The 17,081-nt window shown below is 37.8% G+C and overlaps 1 protein-coding gene across 1 annotated transcript; it reads right to left on the bottom strand.

The window, feature by feature from the left end:
* Nucleotides 1-4,300: 4,300 nt before the first annotated feature.
* Nucleotides 4,301-13,177, bottom strand: LOC117408378 (endothelial lipase-like). Its single transcript, XM_034013324.3, has 10 exons — nt 12,916-13,177; nt 10,643-10,839; nt 10,102-10,281; nt 7,857-7,968; nt 7,453-7,677; nt 6,612-6,854; nt 5,764-5,884; nt 5,270-5,491; nt 5,027-5,131; nt 4,301-4,747 (listed from the first exon to the last, which is right to left on the bottom strand). The coding sequence occupies exons 1-10, from the start codon at nt 13,007-13,009 to the stop codon at nt 4,735-4,737; spliced, it is 1,512 nt and encodes a 503-aa protein (XP_033869215.3). The 5' UTR covers nt 13,010-13,177; the 3' UTR covers nt 4,301-4,734.
* Between the last annotated feature and the right edge of the window lie 3,904 nt (nt 13,178-17,081).

Here is a 17,081-nt window from a genome sequence, read left to right as displayed (position 1 = left end):
CTGGCTTCCTTTATATAGCATGTGGCTGGGCTTAATTGATCCTTCACTGCCAGCCATATTCTGCACAAGGATTTGGCAGGGATGGAATTAAACCCATCCCTGCCAGACTTAAATACAAAAAATAATAAAACACACACAATTTACACAGACCTTGTTAACAAATACTGGGAAAGAAATGGACAGTGTTTGTAAAGAATGATCAGGTTAAAAGCTTGCAAAGTTGACTCAATCCTCAACCAACTTCTAAGGAACTAGTTTAATGAGTATAAACAGGTTCACATAGCATTGCCATAGACTAGAGTACTCTCTAGGACAATAAACTGATTGATTGCTTGATTTAACCCTTTGATTATTGCCACTGACTGATTACATAATGTAAGTTTGTGAACTGCATAACTGAATCAGTCCTTTATCATATAGCTCTTCTGTATTCAATAAACTGCTTCACTTTACCAGAGCTGTTATAAACTGTTATTGATACACCTTTGTCAATATATTTGAACTTTTGCAATATTGAGTTTCCAAGGTAATTTGAGGCTGCCATATTCCTTTGGACAGCTTAGGCCCAGGGGATGATGCTCTTAAATAATTTAACACCCTGAATCTTTATGACAGATCATTCTGAGTAAACATCGTATGATGGAAATTATTACCAATTTTTGTGTCAAATACATGGTTTGCAATTGGATTTTAATGAATAGTCTAGATGTGGGTAACACATCCTTGGGGTTATAATTAAGTGTTAAAAATGACCAACATGGTGGTCTTACCAGCACTTATATTTACAGGGGTAAACAACCAAAGTATAAATATGGTTGTGGAAGGGTAGCCATGTGGTCAGGACTAGTGGCGTGAATACCAGAGGTAGTAGATAAGATTGCAGTTCAAAAGGTGCTTTAGGTGCACTTTATTATTTAACAAATCCAAGAAAAAGAAACAGTTAAACAAAACAGTACCAAAGCAAAGGCTATCAGTGCAGGTCATAGAGCACAGCCTGCTGCTCTCAGACATTATCTAAACTAACATTTTGGAGCAACGCCCAGCTCCTCTTTTATAGAATGTGACCAGGTGTAATTGAAAACACAAAACTAAAAGATTATCAAATGAAATACAATGTTTACAATAGTTACATGGGCAGGACCTCAGCCTTGCCACACTGGTACACACCAAATACTGTGTACTGTGTACTATGCACAATCATTTAGGCAATGTTTAAAGACAAATGGATTGTATATATATAAAAAAATAAAAGTGTAAACAAAAGCAATTATTAAAGTCTACAAAACTGAGAATTGCAACATGTGTCTTCTTTCATTCTCGGGTTTAGATTTCAAACAGCTGGACTTTACACGCACTGAATTAGTGAGCTGTTGTATTTCCTAGGGGTTATTGCTATCAGAGTTTATCACATGAATAACAAAAATAACATTAGTTTGATGTAAACATCTACCAACCAACTACCTACTCAAATTTAAAAAAAATTCAAGGCCAAGTCAAGGGTCACTGAAAGTTAAGATTTGTTTCCTGTCCCCTCCTTTACTTCAATCTGCTTGGGTGTTACTGAAAGATAAGATAGCGTTTTTGGCATGTACCTTTTGTCCCCTCTTTTGCTTTTCATAACTAAAGCAACACCCTGTTTGGAGGTGAAACTACAAACTGAACTCTTCAGTAAAGTACTATATTTAATAATAAAAAATACAGCATAGAATTTATATATACACATTACACCTGAAATGTGTTGACCAGCATTCAGACTCAAAAGCAGCAACTGGTAAAATCTACATGGAGGCAGAGAAAATGCTTCATAGGACCCACAGAGCCCTCAAACCATCCCCTACCAACTACAATCAGATATGATTTGCATATCATGAAGAAACATGCACCAACTTTATTACGATCACTGTTTAGATATAGGAATTGACTGGAGTCATCATTTTTGAGAAAATACTGTATCATATACCCTATTCCCACTCAATGCTTGATGAATCCACATGTTTTAGCTCACAATCAGTGTCTTTGTACACTCTGCATTTTTATTACAATTTCCCATTCCATATTCTAAGTGGATGAGGTGTTTATTCACCATATATATATATTTTGTTGCTCTTTCTGTGCCAGTTGGCTGGTGTTTTACTGCTTCTGTGCCAGTTGGCTGGTGTTAAACCATTGAAATATACTTACACTGGTAGAAGCACATGGTATGCAAAAGGCAGTCCAGAGCGGCAAACAATATTTCTCCCCCAGGAAAAAAATATTCCATCAGCCCAGCCAGCACCCGGGACACCAATTTGAAAATATGACCCCACCCAAAAAAAAAAAAAAAGAAAAAAGTCACAATTTTTGCAAGTGCTTCAGGACACCGGAACAGCGTTTCTGATACTGGGATTGTTTCCCAGATCTTTAATACCATTTCTTAATTATGTACCAAAATTGACTACTTGTAAAGTTGTACAAATTTACTTTGAACCTGTGCTCAGTAACGTTTGATATGCATTCCTCCATTGAATCAGTTTTAAATGAAAAAAAAAATCTATATACAGTGCCTATAGAAAGTCTACACCACCTTTAAAAATGTTCACCTTTTGTTGCCTTATAGCCTAGAATTAAAATGCATTAAAATATTTTTTTTTTCATTTATCTACACATTCTACCCCACAACTTCCAAGTGAAAATTAATTAAAAATAAAACTGAAATAGCTTGGTTGGATAAGTGTCCACCCCCCTTGTAATAGCAGTCCTAAATGAGCTCAGGTGTAACCAATCGTCTTTAAAATCACACACCAAGTTAAGTGGCCTCCACCTGTGTTAAATTGTAGTGATTCACATGATTTCAGGATAAATTCAGCAGTTCCTGTAGGTTCCCTCTGCTGGGTAGTGCATTTCAAAGCAAAGACTCAACCATGAGCACCAAGGCGCTTTCAAAAGAACTCCAGGACAAAGTTGCTGAAAGGCACAGATCAGGGTATGGGTATAAAAAAAATATCAAAGACCTTGAATATACCTTGGAGCATGGTCAAGATGATTATTAAGAAGTGGAAGGTGTATGGCACCACCAAGACACTGCCTGGATCAGGCAGTCCCTCCAAACTGGATGACTGAGCAACAAGGAGACTAATCAGAGTCTACTAAGAGGCCAATGGCAACTTTGCAAGAGCTACAGGCTTTTATGGCCAAGACTGGTCAAAGTGTGCATGTGACAACAATATCCCAAGCACTCTACAAATCTGGCCTGTATGGTAGGGTGGCAAGAAGGAAGCCATTACTCAAGAAAGCCCACCTTGAATCCTGTTTTGAAGTATGCAAAAAAACACTCTGGAGATTCTGTAGACAGGTGGCAAAAAGTTTTGTGGTCTGACAACACTAAAATGGAACTTTTTGGCTTAAATGCAAAGCGTTATGCTTGGTGCAAACCCAACACAGTGCTTCACCCAAAGAACACCATCCCTACTGCGAAGCATGGTGGTGGCAGCATCATGTTATGGGGATGTTTCTCATCAGCAGGGACTGGGGCACTTGTCAGGATAGAAGGGAAAATGAATGGCGTAAAGTACAGAGAAGCTCTTGAGGAAAACCTGCTGCACTCGGCAAGAAAGCTGAAACTGGGACGGAAGTTCAACTTTCAAACAACCCAAAGCACACAGTCAAAGCTACACTGGAGTGGCTAAGGAACAAAAAGGTAAATGTCCTTAAGTGCCCCAGTCAGAGCCCCAACCTAAATCCAATATAAAATTTGTGGCAGGACTTGAAGATTGCTGTCCATCATCGCTACCCAAGGAACATGACAGAGCTTGAACAGTTTTGTAAAGAAGAATGGTCATATTGCCAAATCTAGGTGTGCAAAGTTGGTAGAGACCTATCCCAACAGACTCACAGCTGTAATTGCTGCCAAAGGTGCTTTCATCAAGTATTAACTCAGGGGGGTGGAGACTTATCCAGTTATGATCTTTCAGTTTTGTATTTAATATATAATTTTTTTCTCAATAAAAACTTTTCCCCTTAACAGTGTGTAGGCAAGTGGAAAAAATCATAATTTAAATGCATGAAACAGAGGCACTGACATAAAATGGAAAAAAGTTCAAGGGGGTGTAAACTTTCTATAGGCACTGTATATTATATAGGTAAAGGCATCAAGTGCATTGGAGACTGACTGCAGGCGTGAAACTAGTCAAACCCGTGTGCTATTAGTACTGCCTTTTCTTTATCCAGTCACCATATAATTAGAAATCTTGGTCCAGCTCAAGGGAAGATGGATGTATGCAGACCAACTTCTACGTACACACCATAGTATTATAACAAGGGCTCAAGAGGATTCATAAAGAATTTATTTGTCCCACAAAAAGAAAATAAGTTATTTACAAATATATACGCCTATTACTCACTCAAACAGAAATATAAATTAGAGCATACAAAAAAAGTACTTCATACACAGCACAGTAACAAACAGAATGCATTGTGTCTTTGCGTGTTGATCTCCGTGGCTTGTAGGCAGCTGGTGTTAAAGCAGGAAGTACACCAGAGGAGCTCAGTCAGAAGTCCATGTGTAGTTATAAGTGCCATCCTTCCTCCCAGTTGGCTAGGGTCACTCTGGATCCACAAGACTGCTCCTTCACAGAGCATACAGTAGAAGCTGCAAAGGACTTCGCAAGTGCATGGAGTAACATGGATGATTTGTGCATTTCTGCTTCGGTCCCCCTTGGGTATGTGGCTCAGTTTTTTGAAGTGCATTATCCTGATTTAATAGTGCAATCTAAAATGGGGGGGGGGGGGGGGGGAGGAAAGTCACGTTAGTAACGCACTACACGGAGAGTTAGATTATGCTTCCTTTAAATCATTCTTATTATAGGGGCAGCTTATTTGAATTTGCAAATCTTCCGCCACTTTGACCCGGGGCGACATGATTTTGTGCTTTCTGGATGATACTTACAGCTTCAGGATATTGGCTTCATACTTAGTTCCATTCATAAGCCACAAACTTGACATTTCAATTTCACCGGTGTATTTAAAGCAATAGGAAGTTTCGCTTTACCTTTTTCTAGGTTTGACTTCCCATCCATCCCGACACTTGACAAACGTTATCTCATTTCCAGGTGTTATCTTGGTTGCAGTTGGATCTTCAGCGCAGAAAGTGAACCTACAAATATAGTAACAGTATTTAGTGTTGAACAGAGAAAAGCAGTTGTGATGTTTCCGAGCATGGACCCTCATGACTTGTATAAATGTGTCCACAGAATGGCAGAGGAGATTTTCCTGGCACACTGTTTCTACTCACTTTTTCTGGGTTTCTCCACACTTGACACGAATGCGCCGCACCTCCAGTACCTGGTTCTCTTTGGTTCCTCCAGAGTACAATACAGACTTCATCTTTTTCCATATCGAGAACCAAGACTTAGGAGCTCCTTCCCAGGACAGTTTGATCTTGAGCAGATCCCCAATGTCTTCTTCAGTGAAGACCAAGAAGGAGTTGGTAAAATTCAGGCCAATCTTGTCAGGTCTGAAAATTATATATATATATTTCACTAAAGTGGCTGCAAAAAGTTGCACAGTGCAGCTAGAGTTTGTTTTGGCACTGCGTGCTGATGTGAATCTAAACAGTCTCAAAAACAAACATGTTTGTGGTTATATAGTTATGTCTGAAGTATAACTATTCTCAAAGTGTGTTGCGTGCATAACAAATTGGTAGGCACCAAAATTATATTACAACTAGGAAGATTTGAAATGGTCTTTTGTAAAACAAATGAGTCCTCATCAGGTACAGATACTTACAGGTCAACACTGTGGTCTTTTGTGTCATTATGGGCACCATAAAGTTTAACAAAGAACGTTGGGTCTTTGTCCTCCCCATCGGCTTTGCTAAAGACATGCATCTTCATCTGGTAGTGATAACCTAAAAAAAAAATACAAAATGTTATCAATTTTGTTTCAATACAATGTTTATTTTCATATTAAAATGTACTCCTTTAAAAAAAAAAAAAAGGTTCTATTTATTTAGATCATTGACAACTGCATGCTATACTACAGTATCTACCCTATTGCTGCATTGAATGCCTTGCAAAATAAAAAAAACATTTGTACAAGAAGTCTTTGTGAAGGTCTTTTGTTGTTGGAACATTTATGAGATTAACAGCTGTAAGTGTTGAAAAAGTCTCTTAATTTAGTTCAGTTTAAAAGGCGATGCAGTATGAATATTTTATAGGAACAGGAGGTGGCATTTCTTGCTTTTACTTATTAAACTTAACTCATGCCTTATTTACAGCATAGTGGAAACTTTCAGTACATCTCTACAAATGCCACAATTTAAAGTGTACAAACATGCATCTTCATGCACACATGCCACTTCATACCAATTTTAAAAAAAGACACCACCGTATTCCTTCAAATTAAGTTAGAGTACAGTATAGTGATGCATGTAATCACTACTGGAAATGAGAAAAAGCACATTACTAATGCTCTGTGTGACAGCAGAAGTTTGCAAACTGCCTCCACACATCGTTTTCTTATATGCGTAACTGAGGTTGCATCTTTGTAAATGCAGCTTTATTTTGGGTTTTATTTTTTCCTCAAATTGAGGGTGGTCTTAAATTTGAAGGAATACGGTACATTGATTTGCTTACCTCCAAAAGGCATATCTGCCCGTGTTTTGAGGTACATCTTGCTGTTTCTCCTGTTGCGCATCTTCTTGATATTGTAACCCAGGTTGTTGCATCGGTTTTTCCTGCAGCTCAGGCAAATCCCTTTCTTGAAGCGGCTGGGATCCGTGCACCGGTATGCAAAGCTCTGGTGATCTTTATTCAGAAGTGAATCTATAAAAAGATACACCGAGCGCTCATGCTCACATTTTACAGCTTCCCCAAAACCTGAAACACAAGAATACAACTGAATCAGCAATTTAGAAAAGAGCTTAAGTTACATTTCAGAACCAGGATGATTGAGTGCATCTTCAGAGTACCGATTCAAAGCAAGGCACGAACATGTAGCATCTCATTCTTTCAGTTACTTTCATCGCTAGTCTGGTGGCCAGTTTATCCAGATGCACGCTTGGAATTTTCACTAGAAGAGTGGAAGGGATTTGTTTCAGACATTTAGAATGTGTTTGTTTAAAAACAAAAAAAAAAAAAAAAGAAAAAAAAAACACACACACTGTACAAAACTGATGCAGAAGTTCTAACATCAGACCAGCATTGTTGGGATAATTTTCCCCTGCAGTATCTTCTACTCCATTTCTATGAATCCCACTTTTGAAAATTGCACCTCTATGACATACCCAAGCAAGTACCTTACTCTTTTACAAGTCTACAGTAGTTATGATACAAGACAGCAGTTAGGCTTTTCTTGCAATTACATTTAATTAGTGTAGGAAATTCATGGAGCTTTGTGTTCTGTGTTGAACTCTCAAAGGCATGCAAAGCAAAGTGTTTTAAAATTACTTACAAGATACAAGGAAGATATGCTTACCTCTGTAAGCCATTGTACCCAGTATGTCACTTAAACCACAGCCAGGTTGGCTATCCCCTCCATTAGGATAAATGTCAATGTGACCCACAGGTTGCTGGATGCCAATGCTGACACCCAAAGCCTCCCTTGTGTAGGTGTGCAGAACATCCACAAAGTCAGCGTCATCAGGAGACAGGCGACTGTCCGAATCGACCCCTTCAAACATGGGGCCCGCCGGGTCCAGACCTAAAATCAAAACAGGTCTTTCCATCAACAGCTATCCTTTAATAATGCCTTCCCCTTTGCACAGCCAGTATAAGCATGTAAACTTAGTCAATCAAGGGAATCTGCATTTGAACTATAAAATTAGAATATTCTCATGTTAAAGGAATATGCACACAGCGCAATATGTGACTTCACTTTACCTGTTATTCTGCCGATTGTTCCATTCACATAGTTACCAGCATAACCAGCCACATGAGCTCCCAGGCTGTACCCAATCATGTGCACGTTTTGAAGAGGCAAGTTCAATTCATCCTGCAAACATGAGGCAAGAGTTTTAAATGGTAATCTTCACAGGGGATTTCACTCATTTATATTTGCCACCCACATAAGCAGATTGCAGCTGCCAGCACCAAGATAAAGCTACACAGCTCTGCGCCTCATGCACGCAGATGAACGTCACCTGTTTCTAAAGACGAGAATTTTGTTTGTTAGGTCAAGCTAAAGCACATACAAATGAATAAACAGTTTTAAACAGATATCTGGACCCGACAATGCTCGGGGGATGGCGGCAGAGTGTATTTGGAATGTTGCCTCCAGCACATACCTTTTACAGAAACTTTAATAAACCTACAATACAGCTCTCATTATATTATTTTATATAATATATATATATTATATAATAATTACACACACACAGACGTGCTCAGAATTGTTGGTACCACGCCACAAAAAACGAAGAATGCACAATTCCCTGAAATAACTTGAAACTGACAAAAGTAATTGGCATCCATCATTGTTTATTCCATATTTAATAGAAATCAGACTTTGCTTTTGATTTTTTATTCAACATAATATTGTAAATAACAAAACAAATGAAAATGGCATGGACAAAAATGATGGGACCGCTAACCGAATATTCTGTTGCACAACCTTTAGAGGCAATCACTGCAATCAAACGTTTTCTGTAGCTCTCAATGAGACTTCTGCACCTGTTAACAGGTAGTTTGGCCCACTCTTCCTGAGCAAACTGCTCCATCTGTCTCAGGTTTGATGGGTGCCTTCTCCAGACTGCAAGTTTCAGCTCTTTCCATAGATGTTCGATAGGATTCAGATCAGGACTCATAGACTGCCACTTCAGAATAGTCCAATGTTTTGTTCTTATCCATTCTTGGGTGCTTTTAGCTGTGTGTTTTGGGTCATTATCCTGTTGGAGGACCCATGACCTTTGACTGAGACAGAGCTTTGACACTGGGCAGTACGTTTCGTTCCAGAATGCCTTGATAGTCTTGAGAATTCATTGTGCCCTGCACAGATTCAAGGCACCCTGTGCCAGGCGCAGCAAAGCAGCCCCAAAACATAACCGAGCCTCCTCCATGTTTCACTGTAGGTATGGTGTTCTTTTCTTTGAAAGCTTCATTTTTTCGTCTGTGAACATAGAGCTGATGTGACTTGCCAAAAAGCTCCAGTTTTGACTCATCTGTCCAAAGGACATTCTCCCAGAAGGATTGTGGCTTGTCAATATGCATTTTAGCAAATTCCAGTCTGGCTTTATGTTTTTCTGTCAAAAGTGGAGTCCTCCTGGGTCTTCTTCCATGGAGACCACTTTCGCTCAAAAAGCGACGGATGGTGCTATCAGGAACTGACATACCTTCACCTTGGAGTTCAGCTTGTATCTCTTTGGCAATTATCCTTGGTTCTTTTTCTACCATTTGCACTATCCTTCTGTTCAATCTGGGGTCAATTTTCCTCTTGCGGCCACGCCCAGGGAGGTTGGCTACAGTTCCATGGACCTTAAACTTCTTAATATTTGCAACTGTTGTCACAGGAACATCAAGCTGCTTTGAGATGGCCTTGTAGCCTTTACCTTTACCATGCTTGTCTATTATTTTCTTTCTGATCTCCTCAGACAACTCTCTCCTTTGCTTTCTCTGGTCCATGTTCAGTGTGGTGCACACAATACCAAACAGCACAGTGACTACTTTTCTCCATTTAAATAGGCTGAATGACTGATTACAAGATTGGAGACATGTGTGATACTAATTAAAGAAACTAATTAGTTTGAAATATCACTATAATCCAATTATTTATTATCTTTTCTAAGGGGTATCAACAAATGTGTCCAGGCCATTTTAGAATATCTTTGTAGAATAAGCAATAATTCATCTCTTTTCACAGCTTCTTTGCTTTATTCTATGACATACCAAAGGCATGCAAGTACACATGATAAAATAGCTTTTAATTTCATCACTTTTCAGGAGGAATGAAGCATTATTTCAATGAGCTGTAAGGGTACCAACAAATTTGAGCACGTCTGTGTCTGTGTATTATATATATATATATATATATATATATATATATATATATATATATATATATATATATATATACACACATACACACACACACATATACACACACACACACACTAACAAAACCTGGTCATACCTTTAACCATTCGAGGAACTTAGCAATGTCATGCCCGACAGTTTTTGTGTGGTTAACAGCATCTGGATACACTTGGTGGGCAAGGTTGATCCAGTCGACTACAAGGACATTGGCTTCCTTTTCACGCTCCTGAATAGCAGAAACCAGCTTTTGGAGCCACTTTTCAAACATACCACTCATCTGCAAGACAAAACAAATAACAGTTGTATTCAGAGGCTTAGGACGAGAACTTGGACAACAAGACAGTAGAATGTTATGACAGCCAAGTGTATGTGTGCCAACCGGCTGAACAATTACCAAAGGGCGAGCCCGCATCCATATCCATAATAGGGTGCAATATAGTTGTTTTTTTACAGAGACTCGGGTAGAATCGGTAGAATGTCCTCTAAACAAACAGATTATGCCAAAAGAGATTTATGTATTTATTTTTAATTAAACACATGACACTAGCAGTGCAACATTTAGTTGAATTCTGTAGAAAGTAACTTGCATGTTCCTTTATCAAGTGGACCTTGTGACGCAGCAAGAAATGTATACTCACAGTCCACCCATGGATCACTAGGATAGTCTTGGCTGTTGCATTGAAGCCACATTCCTGTAGACTGTCGTTCTGGCCAGGGTTGAGATAGCAACCAACATCCTCAGGGTCAAGAGACTTCTGAAGGCAATACTTCACATTGGGACCAACGACATCTTCACTGCGGTTTTCACCCTTCAGCAGATCAGCAATGGTACCATCTGTAAAAGAAGCAACCCGTTATAACATTTCCCAAGCAAACCAAGTCTACAATAGCAATGAGGATGGTATACGTAGCAAAAGTAGTCAGATACATGATATCAATACCATCACCAGCTGAATTATTTTTCAGTGTCTATCACTTGTAAAACATTAGAAGGGGGTGGGGTGCTAGAAATTCTGTATTGTAGCTTATTTTACAATAGCTAGAACACCCAACTGAGATCAACCTTATTTTCACTATATTCATAGTAGCGAGGTAGTCTTTTTCATTCATTCAGTGCCCAATGGGAGAACAGGCACGTCTGGGGCTCTTATAAAAGGTTCAAATATAAAAACCTTTTGCCCCTTTAGGGATGCATGACCAGACTTGAAAGAGCTGGACCTAAAGGGTCAGACAAGAACTGTGGCCAATTTCCCTTGTGGGTAGGTACACAGCTGGGGCGAGGGGAAGGCATGCATGAGCCAGCTGCCAGTACAGCTGTAGCAGGGCTTGTGTTCCCTATAAGACAGCCGATTATCTGCTCAGCCAAAAGAACTACACAGGCTGGGCGGCAGCTGCGGCAGCTTCTATGGAGCACGAAATACATGAAAAATACAGGATTCATCATAAAAGCATAGTTTTGTTTAACTCTTCTTGTTATGGATTGAGCAGAAAGGGAAACAAAGTGAATTACACTACAGAGCATACAACTGGTTACAGCTTCTGTATGGCTTTAACAACAAGTGTCGCTTCTATAAAAATCATAATAAAATGTACAAGTACAGTAAAAGCTCACTAAAGCATAGAAACTGAGCATGCAACAGCTTGCTATAAAAGTACTATAAAGCTTACAGTTCTGTTGATAAAAGCATGGGCTACTGTGTAAGCACCATGGTGATTTAAGGGGGGGTGCCCAGTTCCATTTATTGATGTAAAATGTATTTAAACAATTTCATTGGTTCTCAGCTTTATTTTCTTCTAATTATTCAGTTCTGAAGGAATCAATATGGAATATTCCATTCATACAGTAACTAGCTATTTTACAGTCAAATGTTTCTGCAGGCAGCTGCAAAACTGATTAATTCACAGTCCTTAAAAGTAACCAAATATTGTATGCTTGTGACCTTAAATCTAGCACTGAAATACACAGTACATACTTTGTGATAACACCCAGACTACATAGCAAGTTCCTGAATAGCATGGAAGCACCCTTAGTAATGCTCTAGGAAGGCTGATATTTAAAGTCATCCTTATTTAGCAGAGATAGATGGATAGCTTTAAATATCAGTGTTACTGACTTTGCGTTTTTAGTTCTACTTATACATATAGTATTTAATGGACTTCATCTGTTGGAACATTTGAAAAGAATAGCTGCGACTTGAAATGTTACCTTGATATATTACTTTATATGAAACTACATGCTAAGTTTTTGCAATTAAATTCTGAATCACAGATTCACCATACCATCCTGAAACATGCAATAAGTATAACCCTCAACAGCGTCTCAGTATTTGTTAGCCGGACTGCATCTCCTGATCTGTCTGGTTCAAGCACCAGGGGGTGACCACAAAAGAACTGACAACGCCTAAATGCATCATCACAGTTTGCACAAGCAGTATTTGAAGTATCTGCCAAAGTTGAAACCTGTTTTAGTATCCAAAAAGGCTATTCACTTTTTTTTTGGTATAATTACATAAACAAGGGTTTGAGGTGAAATACAAAAGGAAAGCACATGGATAGGATTTGCATACTAAATGCAATTAAACTACCGGTACCCGGTGTGCACTAGCAAAACGCTGTGGCAACGTTTAAACAACATTGCTTACATTTAACAGCATGTGTATTATTATTATTATTATTATTATTATTATTATTATTTTAATACAAACCCAAGCTTACACATTTAACAAAACTGCCTTTAAAAAATAATAAACTATAACCAGTCCTAGTACTGAAAATTCCAGGTCAGAAAACACTTTTTGTCTCATCTGGAGTTCCGAGTCAAAAAAATCACAGCTGAGCACAGTTTCACATGTGAGCGCATCCTTATTCAGTAGTAGCGATTAACAATCATTTCCTTTACCTACAGTCTTACCTTTAAAAAGTCCCTCCTTCTCAAGGTCAGAAGATAAGACCGCGGCTACACAAGTTAAAAAGAAAATCCACAATGAGAAGGCAAGTTCTTTCATGTCTTTCCTCAGAGGAAATTTACGTTTCTTCAACTTTAATAAATACGTATGTTTTAAAAAAAATCTTCCAATAATCCTTTGGAATAAATGATTTTGATTCCGCCCTATGGACACGTTGTGCTATGTTAACTGCTAAGTGCATGCACTACTGCCACGGTTTTTCGCTGGAGTTTTAAATAGTTCTTTTCTTGATCATCTGATCATCGGCAGACACATTTTTCCCGAGATTGTGTCATTTCATTGGTCAAGCCCCCAACCTTTACCTAAAGAAGGCGGGGCACCAAAAATGAATGAATTTGCACTTACTCACAGACTAAACTTGGAGTTTATAATACGTTATACGCTGCTCTGTTGATAAAATAATGGTTTAGATAGGTTATTATTTATCTGGAGTTATTTTTTTCTTCATCTCTTAAACAAAACCAAATATTTAAATAGTAATACAATTGCTACAATGAGCAGGTTGGTGTACTTTTATTTAAAACGAACAGCAGTAACTTTCCAAGATAAACCTTTGTCGGTATGTGGGACACGTAGTTTAACATTCAAAAAGAAGAATGACTGGCGTTTTGTTTTGTTGTTGTTATCACCAAATGAGATGATGGCGTTTATTAATTCCAAATTACACAAAACACAAAAACAAACCAAAAAAAACCTGCATAATATGCATGGGGGGTAATGATATTATGTAGGCGTATTATTAGAGTTTCAAAGAATATATTGTTTAATGCAGTTTCATAACTGAAATAGGATAACTTGCGCGAAAACATCAGTGTGGTTTTAACAACACTAATCCCGAGCAGTAACATAGGCCAGTACCATGAGAATAAAAGCGAATGTATATGCCTGTCGACTGACCGATAGTTACCCCACTATACCTCATTCATTGACAAGCAGGGGTTAGCTCCGGTTTCAAATGCTGCATGGCGGCCTGCCAGCATAGGATCGGCCCACTACTCGATTAGATGGAGGGGGGCTGGCGCTATAGAAACTCAACAATGCATCATCTGTCTGGATTTAATACACATTAATTTCATTTCATTGTAGGGAAAAGAGTACCTGCACGTTGACTGAGCCCCGTCAGATCACCCCATCGCATGACGTCATCACTCAATATGCTCACACTCCCGAAAACAGCGATGAAAAGAACACATTTTAAGCCAAAAGAAAATACATATCTCCATTTTCCACTTAATGACACACAATTTATTGAAAAGCACCTATTTTAAAACAATAAAAATAATGTTAAAGAATAAAATACATAGCTTTGTTATATAAGTTAAAGTATAATTATTTCTTATTTATTTATTTCTTATTATTATTATAAGTAAATGCAAGAATATAAAGCATTAAAAGAACTCTTAAATGGACCCAGATATGTACATGCAGTATTAAATTTATATATATATATATATATATATATATATATATATATATATATATATATATATATATATATATATATATTCTTGCAAGTTTCTTTGAGTCGCTCACTTTAATTAAAGTTGATGTAAATTCCCATTCCTGTTTCATGTTGGTAGTACTTAAAGATTTTAAATGCTTGAAAGTAATAAACATATATTTTGATTGAATTAGCTATTTTCTTTCTAGTAGCGTGTTTTTAGCGAGCACCTCACAGGAAAATTCTTAAAAAAAAAAAAAATAATAATACCTTAATGCTTAATTCATTAGGATTACATATGTTATTGCTAGATCTTTTTTCTAACTACCGTGCCTGGACGTGCATTCCTACAGGGGGAATTTTCTGTTTTTTTGCAATGGCATCTTTGCATGTGAAGTTCAAGAGACAAAATGTATTTTCATTACAAAACATCTGGTAGGACTAAATTACAGAAATCTCTGCAGCCCTTGTTTTCTGGTAGTTTTTGCCATCATGACCATTTCACCAGTAGAGTGCAATTGTTCCCACCCCTTCAGGGTCTTCTGTCCTGTCAGTAACCAACCAGCTGCTTCCCCTTGATCACTGACATGCTTTTCAACCAGTAAGATGCTTGACCCAGAAGACACTGCTGGGGTGAAATGACCCAGAAAGTGTAAGTATAACAGATTTCCTGGATGGGAAGGCTAGCAAACTAGAAACTTTCTTTACCTAGTGTAGCACCAACTGGCCCATTTGACACCTGTATAGTGAATGGAAGGTATGATTTATGAGAGTATTTTATTAGCTGTAAGCACTTTAAATTCATTCAGGTTAAATAGTTGATCATCAAATGCACATACTGATTGTATTAAATTGATCTTACCAGAATCAGATCATAAAAGTGCCACCACTGAAATCATTCAAAATTGACTCTTTAATGACAGCTAACAGTACATATGAGTATCAGCCGCTGTTTAGATCAATTTTTAAGGTTACATACATCAAGGTTACATGTATCTATTCCGTTGCTGTCATTTTTAACCTATGTAATAATGGATCAAATATAATGTGAATCCTAAATCTATGTATCACTCTCATAAAGACTTGATACAATCAGAAATGTACTTGATTGTGAAATGAATATTCATTGAGCAGTAATTTTGGATACAGAGATGGTGTACAATGGCCTTTAGGCACACATTTTAAACTAAAGTATGTTCTTTCCTATTTCAATCTGATCACAAATAAAGAACACTCAATGCAATGTACTGTACTGTATGTACATAATCGTATATATCTACAGGAATTATTTTTGCCTAGTCACAAATTGCAGTTACAGGGGTGTAAATGTGTTTGCTATGGTGCTAGATTCTAGGTCCAGGGAACCTCATATAGTACCAGCAACATTAAATTCTGGTGCTAATAGACATGTTTAATTTTTTTGTATTTATTTTTTTATTCTTTAGCAGCCATAGATAATAATAGTTTCTCACTGGGTCTCAACTACCCACATGACCCCCCCCCCCCCCCCACTCATCCACATTTGTGTTGTGTGGGGGGGGGGGGGGGGGGGTTTGGGGGTTGATTAGGACAGGGTTTGATTGGTGCTAAACTTTCAAAATAGTTTAGCACCAATTTTCAAAATGATTTGTACCCCTGACATAATGTACAGACTGGATATTGTTGTAATACAACATTAAGAAGGCAGGATTACTGAAAATTTTTATTGACCTTGAATTGCCATTCAGAATTTTAAATCTGAATAAAGCAACATTTTTAACGGACCATTCTTAATTCAGGATGTGAGCTTTAAAAAATGAGATTCCATTAAGAAATGAGATTCCATTAAAAAATGCAAATACCCACTCAGAATGAAATCTCCTCTCCAAACCTCCACATGCAAGGTAAGCTGCAAAGAGTTTGTGTTAATCTTCTTTGCTGTATGGTAGATTTTGTTATTTTTAAGCTACTTATATACATTGTTATAGCAACCACATTTTTTAGACTTTGGCTTTGAATTAAATACAGTAAGCAAAGCTGAAGAGGCCATTAAGAGGGTTTTATTGACCATACATGTTAACTGTAAATGGGTTGATTATAACTATTATGGTATTCAAAATGAAATGAAAAGTAATATTGTGTATAAAAAAAATACCTGGCTGGTTTCTTCACATGAAATATCTATAACCTCAGACCTACGGTGAGACATGACAAGGGTACATTTCACTATGTGACCCCTCATTACTGGAATGACTCTCGCAAATACATGTATATTAAATCCCTGTTCACACTACATATATAATGCAGGATCATCACGTGTTGAAAGAGTGATTGTAAATTAATAAAAACTAAAAATTCTGTTATTGTGCTTACGTCTGTAATGTGGGAATTCAGCACATAAACTAAGCAATATAAACGAAGTAAACTTCAAATTATATAAACATTTACTTTGAGAGAAAACATTGAATGCATTAAATCAGACAGACACGTATCTCAGTCCAGTACTGTAAACACACTTCTCACTTTTAGCCACTGGTTACACAGATTCATATATTAAAACATATGGGACAGTGAACCACCAGTAAAAATATTGTGGTAGTGTAGCATGTTGCCCCTCCTTCAACCCACCCTGGGGGTTTGGAGGAAGACTGAACCTGGGGACCCGGTGGACCAGATAGAGGTCGTTGGCAG

This window comes from Acipenser ruthenus, chromosome 2, assembly GCF_902713425.1.
Source record: "Acipenser ruthenus chromosome 2, fAciRut3.2 maternal haplotype, whole genome shotgun sequence".
NCBI classification, from domain to species: Eukaryota; Metazoa; Chordata; class Actinopteri; order Acipenseriformes; family Acipenseridae; genus Acipenser; species Acipenser ruthenus.
The sequence above is the reverse complement of the archived record's forward strand: the minus strand, read 5'-3'. Positions and strand labels throughout refer to the sequence as shown.